This window comes from Manis pentadactyla, chromosome 3 (genome assembly GCF_030020395.1).
Source record: "Manis pentadactyla isolate mManPen7 chromosome 3, mManPen7.hap1, whole genome shotgun sequence".
Lineage (NCBI taxonomy): Eukaryota > Metazoa > Chordata > Mammalia > Pholidota > Manidae > Manis > Manis pentadactyla.
The window spans coordinates 127,946,185-127,968,054 of record NC_080021.1 but is presented as its reverse complement, the minus strand read 5'-3'; the positions used below and the strand labels follow the sequence as shown (position 1 = coordinate 127,968,054).

At 49.9% G+C, this 21,870-nt stretch overlaps 3 protein-coding genes across 10 annotated transcripts in view; 1 reads left to right on the top strand and 2 right to left on the bottom strand.

Moving 5' to 3' along the window:
* Positions 1–15,929, bottom strand: part of ECM2 (extracellular matrix protein 2) — a 76,022-nt gene extending 60,093 nt beyond the window's left edge. For both annotated transcript variants that reach the window (XM_057498435.1, XM_036896884.2), the window contains exon 1: positions 15,150–15,929. The gene's annotated coding sequence lies outside the window, so the exon portion shown is untranslated. The remainder of the gene's footprint in view (positions 1–15,149) is intronic.
* CENPP (centromere protein P) overlaps positions 1–16,605 on the top strand; it is a 266,012-nt gene extending 249,407 nt beyond the window's left edge. For both annotated transcript variants that reach the window (XM_036896889.2, XM_036896890.2), the window contains exons 6-8: positions 14,951–15,030; positions 15,949–16,040; positions 16,391–16,605. In XM_036896889.2, the coding sequence (XP_036752784.2) occupies positions 14,951–15,030; positions 15,949–16,040; positions 16,391–16,533 (315 nt within the window). In that variant the 3' untranslated portion in view covers positions 16,534–16,605. The remainder of the gene's footprint in view (positions 1–14,950; positions 15,031–15,948; positions 16,041–16,390) is intronic.
* The window catches only part of IPPK (inositol-pentakisphosphate 2-kinase), a 77,287-nt gene that overhangs the window by 8,617 nt on the left and 46,800 nt on the right, over positions 1–21,870 (bottom strand). For 3 of the 6 annotated variants that reach the window (XM_036896886.2, XM_057498437.1, XM_057498439.1), the window contains 2 exons: positions 20,484–20,563; positions 17,372–18,626 (listed from right to left, as the gene is read on the bottom strand). In XM_036896886.2, the coding sequence (XP_036752781.2) occupies positions 18,404–18,626; positions 20,484–20,563 (303 nt within the window). In that variant the 3' untranslated portion in view covers positions 17,372–18,403. The other 3 variants (XR_005027069.2, XR_005027070.2, XM_057498438.1) reach the window with 3 other exon arrangements.

The window sequence follows — 21,870 nt, the reverse complement described above, 5'->3', positions numbered from 1 at the left end:
AGCCTGGAGCCCAGTTCAGATGCCTGGAAGCCAAGAAGTGTCATGAGTGGAAACCATAGTTTTCAGGGACAAAGATACTTAGGGAGAAATCTGTCAGCCTCTGTTAAGAATGTGGTGTAGGATCTCAGGTTGACAGCATGGCGCCCCAGAGTGGTGTCCTCCATGATGTCCTGTGTCTCTTCATGTACATGGCTCTTGAGATGAGGGAAGTGTTCCCGGTGCAACACAAATCCAGGCAACTTCTGACATGGTCTGGTGTAGGGGGGTCATCTGCATATTGGCCCAGGGGTGTCTCAGGACTTGACTGCACTTGGGAGGAAAATGGGAGGAATTCACCCCTCCCAGTGTCCATCCTTTAAAGCTCATGGCCTGAGCCTGAACGCCTCCCCTGTCCCCAGAGCGTGACGCTCGAGCCCAGTGTTAAATGGGGGGTCAGAGTGAGGCCTGTACCCCCATGTCCTTGACTCAGTATTGGCTGTTTGCATGATCTTAATTTGGTCTTCTTCACCTATTGATACACTCAATCTTCTGTTAGCCTGAAAGAGCCTCCCATGCCCTCCACCCTCCCCTCTGCACTGTGTTCCCCACAGAGGCGCCTCCTGGCCCCTCCCACAGGCCCAGTGCTGCTGAGGCCCAGTCCCCCTGTGTGCCCTCCTTGTCACTTCCTGTGATCTCTGCACTCTTGGAGGCCCATCTGCTGACTTGCTGTCCTTCCTTGTGGCAAATGTCTGCAGTCCTCAGCCTCTTCTCCCTCCGTCCGTGCTCAGTCTTAGGTTCCTGTTGTTAAGAAGCATAAAGCAGCCCAGCTAGCACTGCTGAGCCCTGTGCCCAGATGGCTGGCTTCCATGTGGTTAGGTCGGCCTGGCTCCCCCAGCATCGCATCAGCACATCCAGAGGAGCAAGGCGTGCTGGCCGCCCCCCAAACTTGTTACTCCTCCTGTATTTGGTATTGTAGATAATTTGTAGAGATGCAGAAATGTAAGGTTTGCCTAACCACAGGTTTTACTGGTTGGAGCAGTTTAAATTTACATTCATCTTTGCTTTTCATAGCTGTTTATCTAAGTTTAGGCTTGGGTGGAGACACGAGTTTGTATCATATCCCTGCAGTCAGGATATTATTTCCTTATACAAACTAACCTGTTTTGTATAAGCAAATACATGTGATATTCTCTCAAGAGTTCAAGGTAGTTTAGGTTTCAGGAGAAATTTTGTACAAAGAAAACCACATTTGGTATTTATATATCAATTTCCATTCTTTAAAACTATAGTTAAGTTGTTTTTTGCCATAAGTGTGTGCATGCAAAGCGAAAAATGAAACCTGTGACTCAGTACTTATTTGTAGGATTTTAAGATATAACCCAAGAATAGGTGCGTCCATTGGTGTCCGTAGCAGAGTGGGGTCTGCCTGTCCTGCACACCTGCACCTGTGGACTAGGGCTGAGGGGCACTGGCGAGCCCCTAGTGCTGGTGCCCACTTGAGTGCACCCATGTGCTCCCAGGAAGGCAGACACCTGATGCCATGTGGTGTGTCTTCTGGTTCACAGAGAAGGAAGGCCAACTGAGAAACCCAACTTGCTGAGAAATGGGGCCAGTCGACTCAGGCTGGTCTGAGTCCCCTCTTCCACAGCAGACATGGGAGGAAGGGGCATCAGGGGACCGACTCTCATCCCCTCTGTGGCCCACAAACCCACCAGCCTCTGGGCAGGGGGCCCAGACTGCCCGCATCTGAAGAAAGATGCAATGCAGGGACAGTGGCCACACACCAACAGGGGGTGCATTGTCGCCCCCGCCCTGGGACTGAGTATCATGCCCAGCGTCAGATCTTTAAGGGGAGGCACCTCACGGGTCCTATCTGGCACTCTGCAAAGAGCAGCCACAGCCTGCTGAGCTCTTCTCTTCCTGTAATTTTCCTCCTGCAGACCCTGGAGCCCATGCTTCGCGTGAGGCTTGTGAGATGATTACACATGTGGCAGTTTCCATATTTGCTGGAAATAGGGATTCTTTTACACTGATATACTGTCTGAAGGCAATGGCTGTAACCAGAGCAGCCACAGCATCAACAGAGGCTTTTGGTGAGGGGAGGACTGGCTGGCAGCAAAGCATCACTCATGGGGGAGAAAGTGAGCTCGTCCCGGGTTCAGTAAATCAAAACACAGTGTGTCTGCCCATGCCCTCATTTTTTTCCCCATTACTGGTGAGTGAGATCATTTCATTTCCATCAGAATCTTTTAGCATCCAGGAGCAGGAAAAACTAATGTTAACTCCATTTATTATGCTATATTTCCATTTTTAAAGAGAAATTGAATTTTAATTCTGCCAGATATGTGGAAGTGGTTTTTGAACTGTCTCAGGATTATAGAATTTTTCCAAGCATAGAATTCTGGAAAGTACTGGCTTTTTGTTTATGTACAAGAGTATTATTTTTGAATTAAGTTCTTTTCTCATTTCTTTTCAAGTGAAACTCTGATCTTAAAAAGAACAGAACTAAAACATTCCCTCCCAAATTATGGCAGAATAGAAAATTTAGAAATTGCTGGAAAATGTAAAGAAGACTAGAATCATCCATCATCATACACTGTTGAGACAACTAACCTGTAATTTAGTACTTTAAAGGGCAGTGCTCACTCCACCCAGCGACTTTATGCCAGAGGGGAGGGACTGTGTCCCCACTGACAGGCACAAAGGCGCACTCCCCTCATCCTGCTGTGGCAGGACCTTTTCTTGGAGGCATTCCCAGCTCTCCTGCCACAGGCACAGGCGAGTGGAGTGGAGTGATGCACTGTCTCAGCACAGAGGCCTGGAAGGTGTTCAGGATTCTCACAGAAGACCGTGAACCACGAGGTGCAACCAGGCCTGCGGGCAGTGGCTGTAAGAACTTCAGGAGCCCAAAGAAAAGAAGTTTAAATCTCTCCAAAATAAGCACTTTTACACATCATTGCCAAATATGTACATGGATAGACTCTCTCCATAGGTCATTTCACCATTCTGCTTCTAAGGTTCTAACAACATTTTTTGCACAAATGTACAAAAATATCTTACAGGATATGTGTATAGTGCATAAAATAGTGCAAAATTACAAATAAGCCAAAAAGATCATCAGTAGAAGATTGGCTATATTATATTATAGATCTATACAGTGGCTTACCTTATTGCCTTAAAAATAACAAAGTAGATTTATGTTTATTGATATGAGATGTATCTTAGACACATTAAATGGCAAAAACAATCGTAAGTATGTATGGCAGGTATGTTTCATTGAGCATTTGGTAAACCAAGGCAATATATGTAAAGAACTCCAAAAATCAATAAGAAAATGACAGATACCCAGTAGAAAAATGGGCATGCAATGTGAACAGACTATTCACAGAAATCAAAATTCAAATGGCCAATAAATGCATATAAGTGTTCAGCTCCACTAGGAAGGTAAAAGAAAAGCTATTTTAAATCACAGGAGACACCACTGCACACCCCCAGAGCAATTAATAGTAAAAGGACTATCAGTAAAAAATATGAAGAAGTAAAAAATAGTATTAATTGGTAGTACATGGAACAATAGGTATTCTCATACACTGCTGTTTGACTGTAAATTGGTACAAATACTTTGATATCACCTCTACAGATTGAAGATACACATACCCCTAGGCATTTATCCCAAAGAAATGTGTGCACAAGTATACCAAGAAATATGTACATCGCAGCAGCAGTATTTGTAATAGTCCAAACATTCTTTAATGAAGAATGGGAAGACAGTAAATTATGATGTATTCATGCCATGAAATACCATTCAGAATTGAAAAGAACACAACATCATGGTTGCATATCACAAATAACATCCTGGGCAGCAGAACCCAAACAAAAAACATTTTATGATTCTGTACACGTGAGGTTTAAAAGGGATGAACTGAACTGTAGGGTGTGGGGTTGACATTTCAGTGGAAAAACTGTAAAGGAAGACAAGGAAGTTACTTGCATAAAAATCAAGGTAGTTGTCCCCTGCAAAGGAAAATGAGGAAGGCCAGGGGGCTTCTGGGATGCCAGCCATGTTCTGTGACCTTGTGCATCACAATTCATGCATTTTCTGCATTCTTAAGACATGTTATATTCTCTGCATTTAAAAAAATCTAGTCTCAAGAAACCAAATGAAGTAGGAAAAATATATGGAAGGAAATTCTTACCTGAATATTTTATAGTGAAACTGCAGTTGCCAAAGACAAAAAGAAAATCTTTAAAGCAGCCAGAGGAAAAATGGACTGCATCACTTCAAAGTAGCAAACTGACTTTCCAGCAGCTGTGGAAATGGGAAAGCAGCCCACTGATGACATCAACATGCTGGGGGAAAATGCTGTCAGACCTGCTCCACCAGCAAAAAATTTCTCAAAAATGAAAGTGTAGCAGCATCTACACCCTGTGTCCATTGCAGTATTATTTACAGCAGCCAAGACACAGAAATGTAAACAACCCAAGTGCCCATCTCCAAATGATTGGTTAAGGAAAATGTGCTGTGCACACAGTGGAACAGTACTCAGCCTAAAAAATAATGAAATCCTGCCATTTTCAACAACATGGGTGGACCTAGAGGGTATTAGACTGAGATAAACCAGAGAAAGACAGATACCATATGGCTTCACTTCTGTGTGAAGTCTCAAAACAAAACAAAAACAAAATCAAACTCTTAGATGCACAGAAGAGATTGGTGGGTGCCCCAAGAGGGGTGGGTGTGGGTGAAATGGGTGAAGGGGATCAAAACACAAACTTCAGTTTCAAAATAAATAAACCCTGGGGATGTGACGTACAGCACAGCAACTATAGTTAGTAATGCTGATTGCATAGTTGAAAAGTTGCTAAGAGAGCAGATCTTAAAAGTTCTCATCACAAGAAAAAAAGTGTGACTGTGTGAGGTGATGAGGTGATAGGTGTTAACTAGACTTGTTGCATGATGACCATTTCACAATAGGTCCAAATATTGAATCTGTACACAGTGTTACATGTCAGTTATATCTCCACAAAACTGGGAAAAGAGAAAATAAAATAAAGACAATGCCATATAAGCAGACACTGAGAGAATTTACCTCTGTACACATTCATTTTAGAATGAAAGAATATTCTTCAGGCAGAGAGAAAATGATCCCAGAAGAGAGGCTTGAGATGCAAGAAGTAATGAAGAGCAAAGATAAATGCATCAAACATGATGTAATAAGATCATGACAATGTCAAGTGAGGTCTTTTTTAAAGCTGTAATTTGAAAGTACACAGCAGTAGAGGGTGACTGAAATTGAAAGGCTGTGCAAGTCCTTTGTGAGGATTGAGGCATGGGTTGATTCAGACTTTGGTGAGTGTGCATGGTAAACTATCTAAGAAGGTATTTGGCAAACAGGAGGAGAGCTTATAATTTCCCAACTAATATAGGGGAAAGCAAGTTTTATAATAGCTAATTATAATGAAGGCAAGGAAGAAAAATTTTAAAGAAAATTAGGAAAGTCAGTTGTGAGACTTCTAACTATGGCAGAATGAAAGAGGTTCGTTTGTCTTCTCCACAAGAAAAGGGAAGCTGGAAAAATAGTTAGAGGACCTTTCAGGATTCCGGAGATTCACCAAAGGCAAAGAACACAAAGCAAGGAACTTGATTCCAGCCTCTCCTAAAGCTGCTCACTCGTGATGCCCATCATGGTCCTTCTGAAAACACTGCCTCCCCCCCATGCCACGCTCCCATCACCATGGACCAAAAAGGACCGTTGGATGGTGAGGTTAGGTAACCATGTGGGAGGGGTATGACACTGAGAAGCACTTTGCCTGGAAGGGCTGGAGTCCTAGTGCCAGGACAGGGGCCCTGGGTTCCAGCAGTTTAGCAGACCGGCTGGGCTGCAGCGTCAGATTCCCAGGGAGCCCTGTGGGTGCCTTCCCCTCTGCTGGAGGGCGTCCTGGCGTATCTCTGTGCCCCCTGAGCTGTCAGGATTGATTGACAGATTTCCTTTGCATTTGACTCATTTACAACAGTATTCATAGGGGATACTGGTTTTAGCTCTGCCTTAGGAGGGTTGTCCCTTAATTATAGTCACGGTTCAAAGACTAGTCACTATTTCATTTTTGGCATTTTTTCTGAATATATACTTGAATTACCGAGACTGGTTTTTTTTTTTGGAGGGTGGTTAAAAACCATTAGTTATAACGTACAAAAAAACAAGTCCGTAGATAAGGGTTATTTTGCTTTTAAACTAATTCCAAGTAGGCTCCAGCAGAACAAACACTGTTTCCCTCTGCTGCCACCGCCAGAGGAGCAGCCTCATCTGCCCCTGGTGCAGGCCGACTGGTCCAGGCTGCAACACCACAAGTGCACCCGCCATGTGCCTCCCTGCTGAGCCGGCTTCATCATGTTTTGTGGAGGATGGCAGCGCTGGGGCACTTGGTGGCAACCAGGCTTCCCGGCTTCAACACTGTGGTACACACGGGCCCTGCACTCAGGGTCATGGCCCGTGCGGAATCCGCACTGGGGTAGTGTGGGAGCCTCCAGCTGCATCGGACACCGTGGCCGGTCCTCCCTGCTCTTGTTTATCAGGACCGTCGTCCAAGCACTGCAGTCCTGCACATTTCGTGACCGCCGTCCTGGGCTGGACACGGGCTTCTCCCCAGCAAGCCTGGTGCCAGCGAAGCGTGAGCACACTGGTGCGTTCTAACCTCCTAGGGGAGCTGCTGACTCTGTAGTGCACAGGCCCAGAGTTGCAAGAATTGCTCCTGTCTTAGGCCATGTGCATTCCTAAAGTTCCAGAGGTTTTATGTTAAATGTCTATCTAAAAGGGTCCTTGTTCTTGTTTCTTCTTTAAAACCTTGTTTCCCAACAAGATTTTACATCTGGGAAAGCAAATCCCTTATCTTCCATCCAGTGCTTCCCTCCATAGGTCGTGGCACCCAGCCCTCATTGTTGCCACGGGCCTGGGACAGTCCCCATGGCAAGTGGCAGTCCCTCTGTGGCCCCCATTTAGTCAGAGGGATGGTATGCACAGTTCTGTGCAGTCACGGTGACCTCTGTAACTGGTGGGTGGGTGGGGACCTACAAGAGGGTACAGAGATGATGTGGGATAGCACAAGAGCCTGTAGGAGCTGGGGGACCGCAGCTTGGGGGTTCACAGAGGACCTTATCTTAGGGCTCTACACCAAATCACTGAAGATTTTGAGCAGGATCATGACATGAAAACACTCATGTTTTGGGAGGTAATTTTGGAAATGTGTGAATATTTAGAGAGTCAAGAAATAAGAAATGATGTGCAGTAAGGAGGGTGACCTTGTTTTGACACTTGGCTGCTGACTGCTCCCTAGCCTGCTCCCCAGCCTCCTGCTACCCCTGCTGCACCCACACCCACCTGCTGTGGGGCCCAGGGCACACGGCCTGGTGTCCTTGCTCCCCCAGTCTCCCTGGGCCCTCTGTTCCCAGGACCAGGCCCCCTTGCCTCCTGGGCCTCCTCACTCCCCGGTACCCTTCACCCCCCAGGCCTCTTCCCTCCCCAGGCCAGGCCACCTCGCTCCCTGGGCTGACCACCCTATGCAGGCCTCACTGGGTGAGCTGTAATTCCTGGCCCGCAGGGCACCCACTGTGCTCCAGTGAGTGGAGGTGGGTGGCGCAAGCCAGCCCGCTGGGCTCCCTCCTCACGCGGCTCCATGAGTGCAGTGTGACTCATTCATCCTTGGTATTTATCCTGAGGTGTTTCAGGGTTCCAGAAGGCTGTCTGGTGGCCACCACCACAGCCCAGGTACAGCCCACCTCCCCACACCAGCCCCTGCCTCAGAAAAGCCCTGGGGACACCCTGTGCCCAGAACGTCAGGGAAACCAGCCTGGAAGCAAGTGCCCAGTGAGGAACTGCAAGTCACAGGAAAAATAAACCTCCACTAAGTGAAAGCTGCAGAACAGCCCATGCAGGAATGATAAGCAAATGGCTGAAGTCATCACCATGATAACAGCAAACGGAACCTAATTTAAAAACAGGACAGTTTTCTACAAAAGCCTATTGGAAAAAGAAACAAGTTCACATCTGTGAGTTTTTGTAAGTATGATTAGAATTTTAAAAATTTTAAAACCAGTGGACAAATCAAGTAACAGCTTAGATACTGCTAGAGAAAATTAGATTTGAAGGAATCCTCAAAAGAACAGAAAAATAATTAGATAGAATATACACAAGTTAAGAAGCACATAATGAGGTGGTTCAGCACAGCCACTCCAGAGAAGCAGAGCATGACTCAGAAATAGAAGCTGTGGCCTCGTCTGGCTCCCTCAGCAGCTGAGCCAGCCCAGACAGGTCTGGATGGCATGGGAAAATGGGCAGATGAAGAGGTGTGTGGGTCCCCAGAAGTCCCCAGCGTGTTCCCAGGAAGCCCACCCAGGTGCTCTGTGGAGAGGCCCTGGAGGGCCATGTGCCCACTGTGGGAGATGAGGCCCAGGTGGCAGTGCCACGTGCCCTCTGGAGTCCTGGGGCCTGAGTCCCTTCCTGACCCTCAATAAGATGTCTTTGTATCCAAACAAAGCTAAGAATCATACAGGCCTTTCCCTTTCTTTGGTCAGCTTTGGCCTCTGGAAATGTTTCTTCAAATATTATTTGAACTTAGAGGTTCACTGAATTCTTAGTAGAATATTAGAAAAGGAAAGTAGAAAGCTCATAAGCATTCAAACAAATGTCTTTGCAATTAAAGTGTTCCTGGTACAAAGACTCTAAGCTGCAGCTTTTGGCCCATTTATTTCAAATGTGAAGCAGTAATTATAGTTGAATAATATGCGGGCCGTGCTTTCAGGAGAGAGAGTTAAGCAATTGAACTTCTGTGTAAATGAGCCAAGAGGGCATCAACAATAAAATCTCCATTTTTTCAGACAACTTTAAGCCTTTCCACACATTGAAATAATCAGGAGGATGGGAATACACCGAAAGCATTACCAGGGAATTCAGAAAGTAATCAGAAATTGTTGTGCCTGAGATAACACCTCCAGGACCAGGAATCCAGAGTCGTGTGAAAGACATGCCGGTGCCTGTTGGCTCCTGTGCCTCTGTGGTCAGGGCAGCAAGACGGACTGCGTGACCACAGACCAAATCCTGGAGTGTCCGCACAAAGAATTCCAGGCGTTAGGGACACTGCTCTCCACAGCGGGAAAGGAGAGACAGGGCAGGCCAGGCAGGTGGCACTGCGATGGCAGGACAGGGCTTCAGATGGAGGGAGGAGCCTGCAGCTGGTGACAAGGCGCCGGTGGCGCCTCAGTGGGCTGTGTCCTCCACTAGGTCAGAGACTCACAGCACAGGGATGCCAACATGCATGTCTTTAGGTTTTGTTCAGGTGTATACATACAAAAAAAGGCACACATCCCAAATACACAGCTGGTAGTTTCTACACTATCACTGCGTAGAGCCCCCAGAAGGCCAACTGCGTGGAGCCACCTGCACAGCTGGTGCAGAGCAATGGTGTCCACCCCACGGTCCGTCCCTGCGCCTTCCCGGGTTCTGGCCTTCAGACATGGTGCTGCTGGGTGCATGTCTTTGTGACCCATGTGCATTTGTTGGGTGGGACTGCTGGGTCTTGGGGTGGACGTGTGCTCAGCTTTAGGAGTCGCAGCTGTGCGTGTTGTGCATTCCACTGTGGTTCAGCAGCACTTCCCCAAACCTTCACTAGGATACGCCTGTCACTGAACAGAGTGCCAAAGAGGCGGCGCAGCCCCGGGAGCATACCCGGATTGGGGGTACCTTCCTCTTGCCCAGCTCTTTGCAGGTTATGAGGCCTTAGCCATGTCCTCCCAGCCAAGCAAGGTCTGAAGAAAAGGCCTCGTCCCAGTCAGCTGGCCCCCAGCAGGCCATTGGCCACATGTGGAGCACAGTGTGATGGCCAGAGCCCCTGTGAATGGGGCAGGCCTGAGACACGGGTCTGTGAGGGCATCGGGCTGGGGGGTCCTCTTCAAGCAGGGGCTGACCTGGAAATACTGTTACTAAGGGGTCCTTGAGGAAGAGAAATCAGCTTCAGCTCAGCCGAAAAAGTCTCTGGAAAATGAATGCAAGAGTTTTCATTGTTTTGAGTGCCAAGCCAGACCCCAGAGCAGCTGGCCCAGCCGACAAGGGCCAGCAGTGACAGGGCTGCTCTGTGGTCTGTGGCCAGACAGCAGGGCGCGGGCTGTTCCAGGACCCAAAGAACAAGTATGCGTTTTCTCCTAAGATTCTTTAAGTGAAAAATACTGAGCATGCTCCTGGGGCCAGTGAGGAAAAGACATCCAGGTAAGTCATCTCAGATGCCACAGGGATCCTGAAATGGGGAAAGGACAATAAGCAAGAACTAGGGGAGCTGAGTAGTGTGAACTCAACTTACAGAAGTGGTGGCCTTAGGTTTTAACATGGGAACGCATGTTGCCTTTGCAGTTTTCTGTCAATCTAAAGCTATTCTCAAAGTTTACTTTTGTAAAAATTTGGTGGAGGGCTTGGAAGTTGCCCATGTGGAGGGGGCCTGGCACACATGCACTGCTGGTCTTGGGCGTATCAGCTCCAATCAGATCAGTTCTGAACTGGCCACACAGGGCTCCCAAAATTTGCCCAGATCAGAAGTTCGGCTTGGCTTGTCTTTGCTCTGAGCTCTGGTTGTTGCAGTAGCCTTGCGTGTCTCTGAGCCTCACCTCTTATTTTTTAAATGGGCATAATCTCTACCCTTGCCTCACAGGTGCTCTGACTCAACATGTAGTGGCAGGCAAACAGGGACTGTCCTAAAGCACTGGGTTACTGTGTCCTTTGGGCTACCCACCAAGGCTTGTCTTCCTCTTGCCCAAAATTCATTTTATTGTATTTTTCTTTAGCTGTTATTTTTTGATATAATGCAGGATTTCAACCATTCTCATTTCATTTACAGAAGATACTTCCTCTGCTGGTTGTCTGGCCTGCTCCTTATAGAGGACTCCTCATGGCTCATTTATTCTCTTCCCCATTTTAAACACTGAAAGTGTTTGACACAGGACTCTAGAGTACATGTTTGGACTATATGTAAAATATAATTCAAGTATTATTTAAACCTTGAGTTCTATACCCAAACTATTCGTCATGTAAGAGGGAAATGTTTAAATATTGTTAAACATGAAAGGCCTCAAAAACGGAGTATGGGAACACACAGCCTTGATCAGGCTTCAGGTTAAAACCCTGCCAACACCTTCAGAAATGCCCACCATTAGAGAGGGTCTTAAAGATGATGTTGTGGATGGCAAGTGTGTGGAGGACAGGATGCAGAGACTGCATGGCACTTGAGGATGCCCAGCTTGGGGCTACCCACAGGAGGCCGCAGGCAGGAGGGGGAGCCTGTCTATCCTGTCCTGGCAGGAGGTCTACCTGAGAAACGCCTGGCTCAGCCTGCCTCCTCCAGGAGAAATTGGGACCTTTAATAAGAAGCAGGCCTAGCCACTTCCCATGCCCAAATCGGGAGCCTGTACAGCTGCATTATTCCTGTCTGGTGTGTCATGTGGAATATGTGAACAAACCTCTGTGGCAATTGTGTTCCCCAACAAAAATGTTTCTGTTGATTCCATCAAGCCAGTTGCCAGCAGGAATCGTGTCCCACGGTGGTCATGAGAGCAGGTATCTGAACTTTGGAAGGGCATATGGCAGAAGTTTACGAGCTGAAATCTGATTCTCTTAGGTTTGAATCAGCTTACTAGTTGTGTAATCTTGAGCAACTATCTCAGTTTTTTGAGCCTGTTTCCTCGTACCAATGCTGTTATACGACTCGTGTCAGGGCACAGGGCTTGCAAAGGCGAAGGGGTAGATAAATTGGGTGTGGCAGTGTGTGTGTGATTATTTTTGTTTTTTAGGAAACTTAAGATCTTATAAACTTAAAAGCCTATGATTCCATGAAAAAACTATATGAGACCGTTTGGGTAAAATTGTAGCATTTCCAGAATATCTCGCCTGGCTTTAGTGCATGTCCTCAGGGGTGGAGAGAAGTTCATCTCCATGTCTGGGGGTAATTACCTGGGCAACCGAGGGCGTGTCTGAACCTGAGAGCTTAAGGGGAGGGGCTTGCTTGCTGGCTTGCTGGCTTCTTCAGGAGCAGAGAAGAGACGGCCCGGGGCTGCAGTTTGTAAGCAATAAATGGGTTTTAAACTTTATTTCTCCCTTTGACTGATCTCGGTTTTTAGAAGTATTTTGCCCTGGGATTTCCTCTCCCCGGACTTACAGACTTTAAACTACCATCAGATTTAATGTGGTAAACATCACTTGGAGATTTATGAAATAATGAGTTTACACCTTAGTACTGATAAAACTGACAGTGAATATCTTGAAACCACTGTCATCACCTGCATGCACAGTTACATGTTAACAACTGTATGAGGAGGAAGTTGTGAAATTACCTCTAACGGGTTTCCAGCATTGATCACTACGTGTATGTGTGTGTCTACCTTCTTAATTAGTATTTCTGACTATTTTAAAAGAAACCAGCCTGGTCACCTTTTAATTATTAGACTAGGAAGGAACAGAACCACTTTTGAAGTACATGTTTGTTACCTGATGATCTTAGGTCACCTTGGAAACAGAACAGCTGGTAGAACTGACTTTCCCACCTGAAGTGATATGTCTGTCTAGAGGTTAATGGCGTTTATTTCTAAGGGTGCTGTGGCTTGCAGGACGCAATTCCTGGCAGCATACAAGCTGATGCTGCTCGTCTCCACTCCGAGGTGGGAAGGCACACCCAGCCTAGAAGGCCACAGTGCTCCGCCCAGGGTGCCACCCCCCCCAACCCCCGTTCCAGGACCTGGTATGTGGCCGTGTCTCCCAACAGCAACTCATTTCCTAAATGTGCTGCTTGCTATGGAGGTCTAGCTGGAGGAAGGCACCCGGCTCAGCGTGAGCCCTGATGAGGGATGGGGAGGCTGGGCTGCTTGGCAGGAGACATGCTGTATCTCCAGGGTGGAGGGTGCTCCTAGAGGCATGCGAACAATTTAAATACACAGTTGTATATTAAATAACTGAGGGGTTTTCTGAGGAACTTTTGTAGCATAATAATTAAGATGAAATATGAAAAAATGCAAAAACTAAGGAAGTAGAAATATGGTTATGGGATTCAGGCATTTCAGTTGGGAATTTCTTCCTTATGGGTTTGAGATGCATTCTGCAGCCCACATGGAAGCAGGGAGATGACCCTTGAACCTGGCCCAAGGAGTGTTGGGGACAAGAAGGCATTCAGGGAAAGTAGAGTAAAAAAGAAGGACGCATTCGGTCGTGGGGCAGGGACAGTCTTACTGAGAGAGCAGGCCACAGCACCACATATATTCCAAGGCTGCTTGGGACTCAGCCGGGCCTGTGTGACCCGGTGCAGTCCCCTAGGGCTGCTTCCCAAAGTGAAACACCACTAAAGACTAGGTGGGGTTCCTGACCCCTCCTCCTGGGCTCCCGCCTGGCCGGCTCTAGCCTTCCCCCATGTTTCCATCTCAGGAAATCAGCCATTTGCAACAGAACACCAGGCAAATGGTGAGCAGCTGCATAAATCCCCATTTTGAACCATCACTTAGGACAAGCTTCCATCTGCCCCTTACATGCCAGTGGGGCCTGGTGGCAGATGGTGATATAGCTAACCACAGCACTTTCCATGCCAGGCTGATGCTTCCCCAGTCAGCCTGCCTTTGTGTGCGGCTGCTTCTCATGGAAGGTATTCCAGACCATACAGGCCAGGGGTACATCCAGCCCAACCCTGCGTAGGTCATCTTTCCAGACATCACATGCAGCGGTGTAGGCAGCATGCTGATCTGCTAGTGGCTCCAGCCCCACTGTGTGCCTCATCGCATCCCTATCTACCCCCTCAGGGCACCTGAGTGCCCCCCATCCACACCACACCCTGTTTCTGATCAGCATCCAGGCGATGAAGGGAGCTAATTCCTAACATAGAAAAAGCGCTTCCCACACCACCCCCGGGAGGCCTGTTCTCCTCCCAAAGTCAGCATTTCTACTTTTGTTTACTTCAAAAACCAAAGGGAATACACTATTTCTTAGTGAAAGCTTCTAATCTAAACCCTAGTTTTGCCCATGAGGCCCGTATGGCTGCCTGGAGGCCGAGCCGGCAGCGGTTTCTACCACCCGCAGGCCTCACGCTGGAGCCGGCCCAGGCCTCGTGTGCTGCAGCCCAGCCTGAGTCACACTGCCACGTCCACATGTCCTTTACATTCCTTACACAGTTGTTATTAATTTAGAGGAGCTTGAGGTTTAAAAATCAGCCAGCACATTCCATTTAAAACACATAGGTATACATTTTCTCATAAAAACTGTTTCCTTGAAGTTAGAAAATCGCCTGTAAGCTTAAATAACCCAGGCCCAGCCCCGCACTGGGTCAGAATAGCGTGGTGTCTGGCCATGCTCTTGCTCTGTGGGCGTCTCTGACACTGGTCTGGGAGCACCGGCCTCACGCTGGCCACAAGCTCACCGGTCTGTGGGCTGACCCTTCAGAATCTGTGACAAGCCCTCATCTGACACAGCTGGTTTGGTTCCCCGGGGCCACCCCTGGCCCTGGTCTTCGGGGTCCTCTCACCGTCCTCAGGGCTCAGAAACCATGCCGGCTGGCTTTGGGCTGAGGTGCAGCAAGCTTGCATCTGACCTCAGTGTCAGCCCTGGGGTCTGTGAGGGGAGGGGAAGGAAACAGCTTTCAGAGTGACCCCAGACACAGGTCCCGTGGAGCTCGTGCGTGCAGCCTGTGCCGCCACCCAGCCCCACGTCTGTTCTCGAAAGGGCAGCCAAGGAGACAGGATGGGGGAAGGGGGCTGAGGAGGGGGTGCAGCAGCTGAAGAATCTAAAAGGGGCAGTGCCAGCGAGCACAGGAGGCAGGAGCAGGGACAACGGTGGTGCCACTGTGCTGTGTGGGACCAGCAAACAGCAGGTCTGGGACTGTGAGACATTTGGGGAATGTAAGTGGTGTCCCACCAGGGTATGTGCCCTGGCTTCTCTGTAACTGCTGCTTCTCCCCACAGGACAAGTACCCAGAGGCCGTGCACCTCTCGGAGGGGGCCTCCTCCAGCTGCATGGGGGTCCGGAGCGCCAGCCAGCCAGAGTGAGTACAGACACCCATAGGCCCGGCTGTCCCTGCTGATCAGGCCCTTCCCCAGCACCCAGGCTGCCACATCCATTAAAGTCAAGGCTATAAATAGCAGAGGACAAATGTAAGCTTACCCAGCTGGTGCCTGGAGATGTCTGGCAGTCCCATCAGAGACAGCCTGTGGAGAGGAGAGGTGGCCCGTCCGTGCTGCAGGAGGAGCCAGCACGCTGGGTCCCTACAGCCTTCCAGGGGGCCGGAGGCAGGGGGGAGAGGCAGAGCCATCCTGATGGCCTCCTTCAAGAAAGGTTGGGGCAGCCAGTGAATAGGGAGGGGTCTCACCATCTCAGCGCCGCGTGCAGTGGGGCCATCCCCGGTTGCCCTTGAAGATATGTGGTTTCATTTTCAAGCTTCAAAACAGTGTTGTTATTAGGCAGGTTCCGGTCCTCTGTCACCCAGCATGATTCCTAAGTCTACCTGCAGTGCTGCGTGGCCTTCACAAGCTGCACTCCCCCAGGAAACGTACACACAGCCTCCTCAGGTCTCCAGCATTTGAGTTGCTGGCCCTTTCCCACTGTCACTCCTGCTCACACCCCACACACCATGCAGCAGCTTCCCTGGGCAGGCACATGCCCAAAAGTGAGGTCCCAGCTCAGGGGCAGGCACTGCTCTGTGACTGCGAGTCTTCTCAGAGGCCCCACCAGCTGCTCTGCCCCTGCCGCCCTACCTACTGGGCTCCCCTAGCAGGTACCCATCCACCTACTGCACCGAGCCCTGTTTCCTGTTTGTCGGTGATGCCAAGCGTCTTGTGGTGAACTGGCCACACTACGGGCAGCAGGCCCAGTGGGCAGGCATCCTCATCCACAGACAGGGGCTGTGTACCTGTCCTTCTGGCCAGATTTCCACAGGCACATAGCAGCATCTCCCTTCTTTCAGATTTGAATTAGTGATTGTGTGGAGGATACAAGTGGACGATGAGGGGAGGGCCGTGCCGAAGCTGGACCTGCTCCCCAGGGTGCCGCGACGAGGTAGGCCAGGCGTGAGGGCATGCGGTGGGTCAGCGGCACCCACCTGCATCATCTGGGTGTATGTGGCAAGAATTAAAAAATCTCGTTGATGTACACACTTTTTACATTGGTTTTAAAAATATTTTTACCAATAATCACTCAAAAAGCACATGCAGGGGGTGCTGCTCCCCTGAGATCCTCCTGGGCTGGATGGACGGGGGCGTTGTCTGCCTCCAGCTTTGCTCACAGTCGCGACACAGCCCTCCGGCCTTCCCTCAGGGTGCCAATGGGCACAGGGAGGGTCCTCAGGGCTCTGGTGGGTGTGGGGAGGGTCTTGGGGAAGTTTCTCATCCCGTCTGTCTCCTCTGCAGCCCTGGAGCTGGACCAGAACGGAATCATAGAAGCCGCTCCTGTCAGCTTCCAAGCCCTACTGGGCGTGCTGGGCATCGAGGCCGCTCTGGAGAGCCTGATAGTCACTCTGCGCAGAGGAGGAAGGCTGGTCCCCACACAGTGAGCGGTTACAGTGCACTGCACATCAACTGCCAGGGCACCAGAAATAAACAGCTATTTAAGTACAAAATGCCAACCTAGTTGACACACACTGTGATTTTAAAAATAAGCTTAACCTTTGAGCTAGTACAGGGGTGGGTATCCATCTTTGGATGTGGATTGCTGCGCCTGCCCCACACCGAGCCTGAGGGCAATGGCAGCAGAGCTGGCTCAGAGGCCAGCCCTCCCCTCGCCACCCCACTCTGGGAAGCCCCTTGCCAGTGGGTCCCCATTTCTTAACCATTCCTCAGACACCCCAGGTGATGGCTACTCTCCTTGCCCCCTGCTCTGAAAAGGAGGTCCTGCTGGTACCCATGGGCTTCTCAGCAATCCTGACATCCGCTCTGCTTGGCCTCCGCCAAACCCTTAGCTTTAAAAATGCGGTAAGCCCCTTCCCACAGGGCCCCAGCTCCCCAGGCTCCTCCACACAGAAGAAACAGTTTTTGTTCAAGTCCCCAGTCTGAGGGCTTCCCTTACCTCAGACTCAGGGAGAACAAGGTTTCAGTGAAGTGAACATACAGCGAGGAGGGGCCCAGCCACGACCCCCTGGCAGGGTCACCTGTGACCTCTTCCCACCAAGGCATACTGGCCAGTCCAGCCAGCCAGGATGGCCCGGCTCACCTCTTCAAGGGGCTAGGGTTCCAAAGCCATGCACACAGTGGGGGCAGGGTCCTCTGCACTGCAGTGCCGGGCAGCCTATTCTCACCCCAGACCAACAACCAGGACTGACCTCAGGCCAAAACCATTGACCGCCAGGTACCTCAGACTCCTCGCCACCAGCATCTCTCTCTGAATCTCTGCACATAGAAGTAAGAATTAAGGGCCAGGACAGGATGGACGATAAATTCAAGAGCTGGTTTGATTCAAAGAAGTGTAATTCTCAAGTTATCACAAAATTCCCCACAAAAATTTACAATCAGCAAAATATTATTTTTCACATAGCATTTTCATACAGTTTTGTTTCACTAATATTATATTACAATAAGCCTTCATCAGTCCCTCAAAATGATGATATAAATAATCTGTACAATCCACCATAGAATAAAAAACTGAAACCAAAATTCCCAACAATTTCCATAGCAGCCTGGATACATGGTGGTCCCCCAAGCACCCTCTTGGTGCCAGCCAAGAGCCGCCCACCTGCTGGAGCAGGGCCTCAGACAGCCATGGGAGGCACCCAGCACCACTTGAAGCCGTGGACAACACTCAGCTCAAAGGGGGACAGGGTTGTGAGGCAGGGAGAGTGGGTGCCAGCTCCACAGAGTAGGATGTGGCACCCCGGGCCAGCAGCCCAGAGGAGTGGCCCTGCCTCCGGCCTCCAGAGCAGCAGTTCCTGGCTGGAAAGAACTCCCAATCTTCTGTTGAGTCAGAGAGAAAAGCATTCAGCAAGAAGAGAAAAAAACAGTGCTTGCATGAGTGGTGTCCACCCAACCAGCTCCTGCACTCCTGGCACACCTGAGGGAGTGGGCAGATGGCACTAAGCAGGGACCCAGCACTGCCGCCCTGAGCCACCCCGTGCCGGCAAGTGCTGATGGCTGAGGGCAGCCAGGCACCTCATGGGGGCTCCGCATTTTCTTAACTGTCCAAATGCAACAATTCATGTGTCCTATGTTAGCATCTGGTGGCAGAGGCCCAGACCTTGGTCTCCTAATGAAGCTTTCTGCATCAGAGACTGGCTGAGAGCTGGGGAGGGAGGCAGCAGGATCACACGGCCAGAAGGCATCCCCATGGCTCCAACTGCACCCGAGGTGGCCACTGAACAGGGCTGAAGTAGAAACACACAGCCTGCAGCCAAAACAGGCCACCAGTGAACTCACAGGACACCATGGGAGGAGCTAGACCTTGTGGAGAACCAATGTGCAATCCTCGCCTTCCTGGAACCGTGCCGACAGCACGGTGCCCTCAGCACGCATGGCCTTGGAGTAGTGGCTGGTAATCTTGCCATCCAATTTGTACTGGTGAGGGATGCTGTCGTAAGGCTTAAGGTCGAGGTCAAGCACTGACACAGAGAAGGCGAGCCGGGACCCAGATGATGGCACAACCGGCCTTGGCTCACGGCTGGAAGTAAAGAGCAGGTTCAAGAGGCAGCCCGTACTAGCGCCCAGCTCCACAGGGCACCCTGCCCACCGTGCCAAGCAGAGGCTTCCATAAGGTGCCCCCACAGGGTGCATGGTACTGAAGAAGTCACTTTATCGTGAGTCATGGGGCAGAAAATCAGAAAAAAAGGGAGAGCAGGAGGTGGCTGTATATACAGGATGGGATTCTCCCATTGGGAAGGGCCTGGTTTCCTGTTTTACTCTCAAACCAGCTTCAGTGTTTTGATTTTGTTTCTTTGGGCTTAGTTCTGTGAGTTTTCTATCGGAATAGTCCCATGCTTATAACAAAATATGGACAATTAGTTGTAACTAAGACACTTTCAGAATAACACTAACCTTGCAATGAGACTGCTTAGCTCTCAGGTGCTTAGTATATGACCCAGTGACTGGTTACAGACACGTGAGCTCAGCCCAGTCCGAAGGCAGCACTGGGAACGCCTGGTTTCCCTGTGCTCACCACTCTTCTAGATTTAGAATCATTAAAAACCAAACAAAACAACTCCAAAAGCTCCATCTGGGAGAGGGAAGCTGATGACCATGTTCCATTTGATGGAGCTGATCCAGGCCTAGATTCTCACTCAGTTCTGGTCTGACCTGCTGTTTGTAGGAAATGAGCCCCTGGTTCAGCAGCCGGGGTCTTAGCTATGCCCTCTGAACAGAAGAGAACAGTTACTGTTACGGTTTTGATTCTGAGTCCCACTCTTGGGGCCTGGGGCCTGAAGCCCAAGCTCCTCACTGCTGGGCTGGGACAGCCTGTGACTCCAACCCCTGTCAGGGTGACATTTTAAGGGATACCTCGATTTCTTTTATCAGAGCCAGCATCCAAGGAGACAACAAGAACAAAGAATCAACAGATTCCCAAGGCCACCCCTGCTGACCTCCAGTTCCGAGGCCCAGGGCCCAGCTCTAAGATGCTTCTCTGCCCTGGAGGCGCTCCCTGCATCACAAGTTCCTGGCCATGTGTCGTCATGCCTGTCCAGGTATATCAGCAGTGCCCCGGTCCTATATTCTGCCTGTACCTGCTTCAGAAGGGGGAAGGACCCATGGCTTCTCCCATCGGGTCCAGCAGGTGATGATGCCTCACTGAGCACTGGGGCACTTTCCTAGGGGACCACACAAGTCCTCAGTCAAAAAGACCACCTTTGCTGTGCTTGTTATGCCCTGTGTTTCCTGTCAGGAAATGGAGAGTTCTGTGCTTGCAGAACTCTTGGGAATGTTCCAGAGAACATCCAGAAAAAGCATCAGAAAAACAGGAGGCTGGCAGCCAGTGACAAGGTCATCGTGACCCAGGAACACATCAGAAGATGAGGAATATTCCACAAGGGCTATGTGTGGGGTTTGGCATCCCTGAGGCCTGCTGAGGATACCACCCAGTTCCTGAGAGTATCAGTATTCCTGAACTCCTAGAGAGAGGCAGCTGGGGCCTAGTGAACAGCAACATCCAGGGAGACATGCTGCAAATGGAGAAGGGCAGGTGATGGTTGGGAGACCCTCAGGACCTGGCAAAGGGCATGGGAGAGCCTGGGGCTTTCCTTGAGGGAAAGGGACCAAACTGCTTCTTAATCCTTGGGGTACTTTCTTAGGAGATAAGAGTAATCTTCAATTTAACAGAACAATCTTATTGAATTATTCTCTGTTAATGTCTTTCTGACTGATTTATGAGCTTCCAGAAACAGGTCCTGATGTCACGGGACCTGGAGGTGGGCCTGCTAGGGAATATGACCCTGCAGGGCCCCCATAAATATTGGCAGGGTGGGGGGGTCATGAACCCATACCTCCTGCTAGACCAGGGAGACTTTATGCAGCACAGGCACCTCACCTTGCGTCCTGCAGACACGGTGACAGCGCAATCATGATGGAGCAGTCCTTGGCAGTCATGGACACCCGGTACTGCTGCACCTGCGGGAAGGAGGTTGGCTCAGCACCGCCCCACATGCTGCTTGGAGCCGGAGCTCTGGAGGGAGGGGGGCATGAGGAGGCCACAAGCCAGTGGGCTCCTCAGAGACCAGCCCTACATCTGCCCTGTCACAGCGAGCAGCCTGCAGACCCAGCACCGAGCCCCAGGCCTCAGCCTCTCTCCACTGAAGCCCACGCCAAGCCTGCCTTGGGAGAGGCTCTGCCTCAGCCCCAGGGCAGCCCTGCCGCATCAGCATCACCCCACACCTCCAGCGGTGGCACAGACATGCACCGAGGCCCTGCCTAGGGCAACCCAAGGTCCCTCAGTGCCTCACACTGAGCACTGACACAGATGCCATGGGCAACCCTACGCGTGGCACGGCAGACAGCCCCATTTGTGGACAAGCAAACCAGACACTGGCTGCAAGCGCATGCAGACCAGTATACAAAGGCCTGGAGCAACACCCACTGAGGCTGCCGACTCAGCACACGGTGTCCAACTCACGAGTGGCACACACAGGGAGAGATCCAGAAAGATGGTCCCCTCTGTGTGGAACTTGGGGCACTCTCCCCTTTCCTCACCGAATCTCCTGGACTAACTAGCTCTTACTGCCACAGAAAAGGAAGTGGGCCTCAGCACTGTGGTCACAGCCTCTCACCCCTCCCTGGCCATCCCTCCCCACAGCACGTGGAGAGGGCTGCCTGAGAAAACACCCTCAGCCAGGACAGGGCCGGGACCCCACAGTCGCCTCAGACCAGCAGTCCCTCCTCACACTCGATTCATTTAGCTAAGAAATCAGGTATTTCACAAAATACTCAAACATTAAAGAGATTAAGTAATAAAAAAGTATAAAATATTTATGTCCTAATCTGCAAGACACAAAACTCAGAATCCATAAAAGACTGATAGACTTGGACACCTTAAAATTAAAAGCTTTTATGTGATAGTCACAACTCAAATGGGAAGGGACAAGTACCTGCAGCCACAGCAGGTGACCAGCATCAAGAACGCAGGAAGCGCTCTCAGTCACTATGGAAATGATATGGACCAAATAAACTGACAGAGAAAAACAGCCAATAAGTATATGAAAAGATGCTCAACTTATAAAGGAAATTCAAATTATAACAACTATTTTTCATTTACTAGAGGGGCAAAGCTCTAAATATCTGTCTATCATAGGAAGGAAGGCTGCACATCCATTCTGAGTAATGCTGGGATGTGTCACTGGGGCCAGCTGCTGAGGACAATGAGAAAAACCTGCACAAAATATTGAAAATGTGCTTTAAAGGCAAAGCTAATAAAAGCAGGG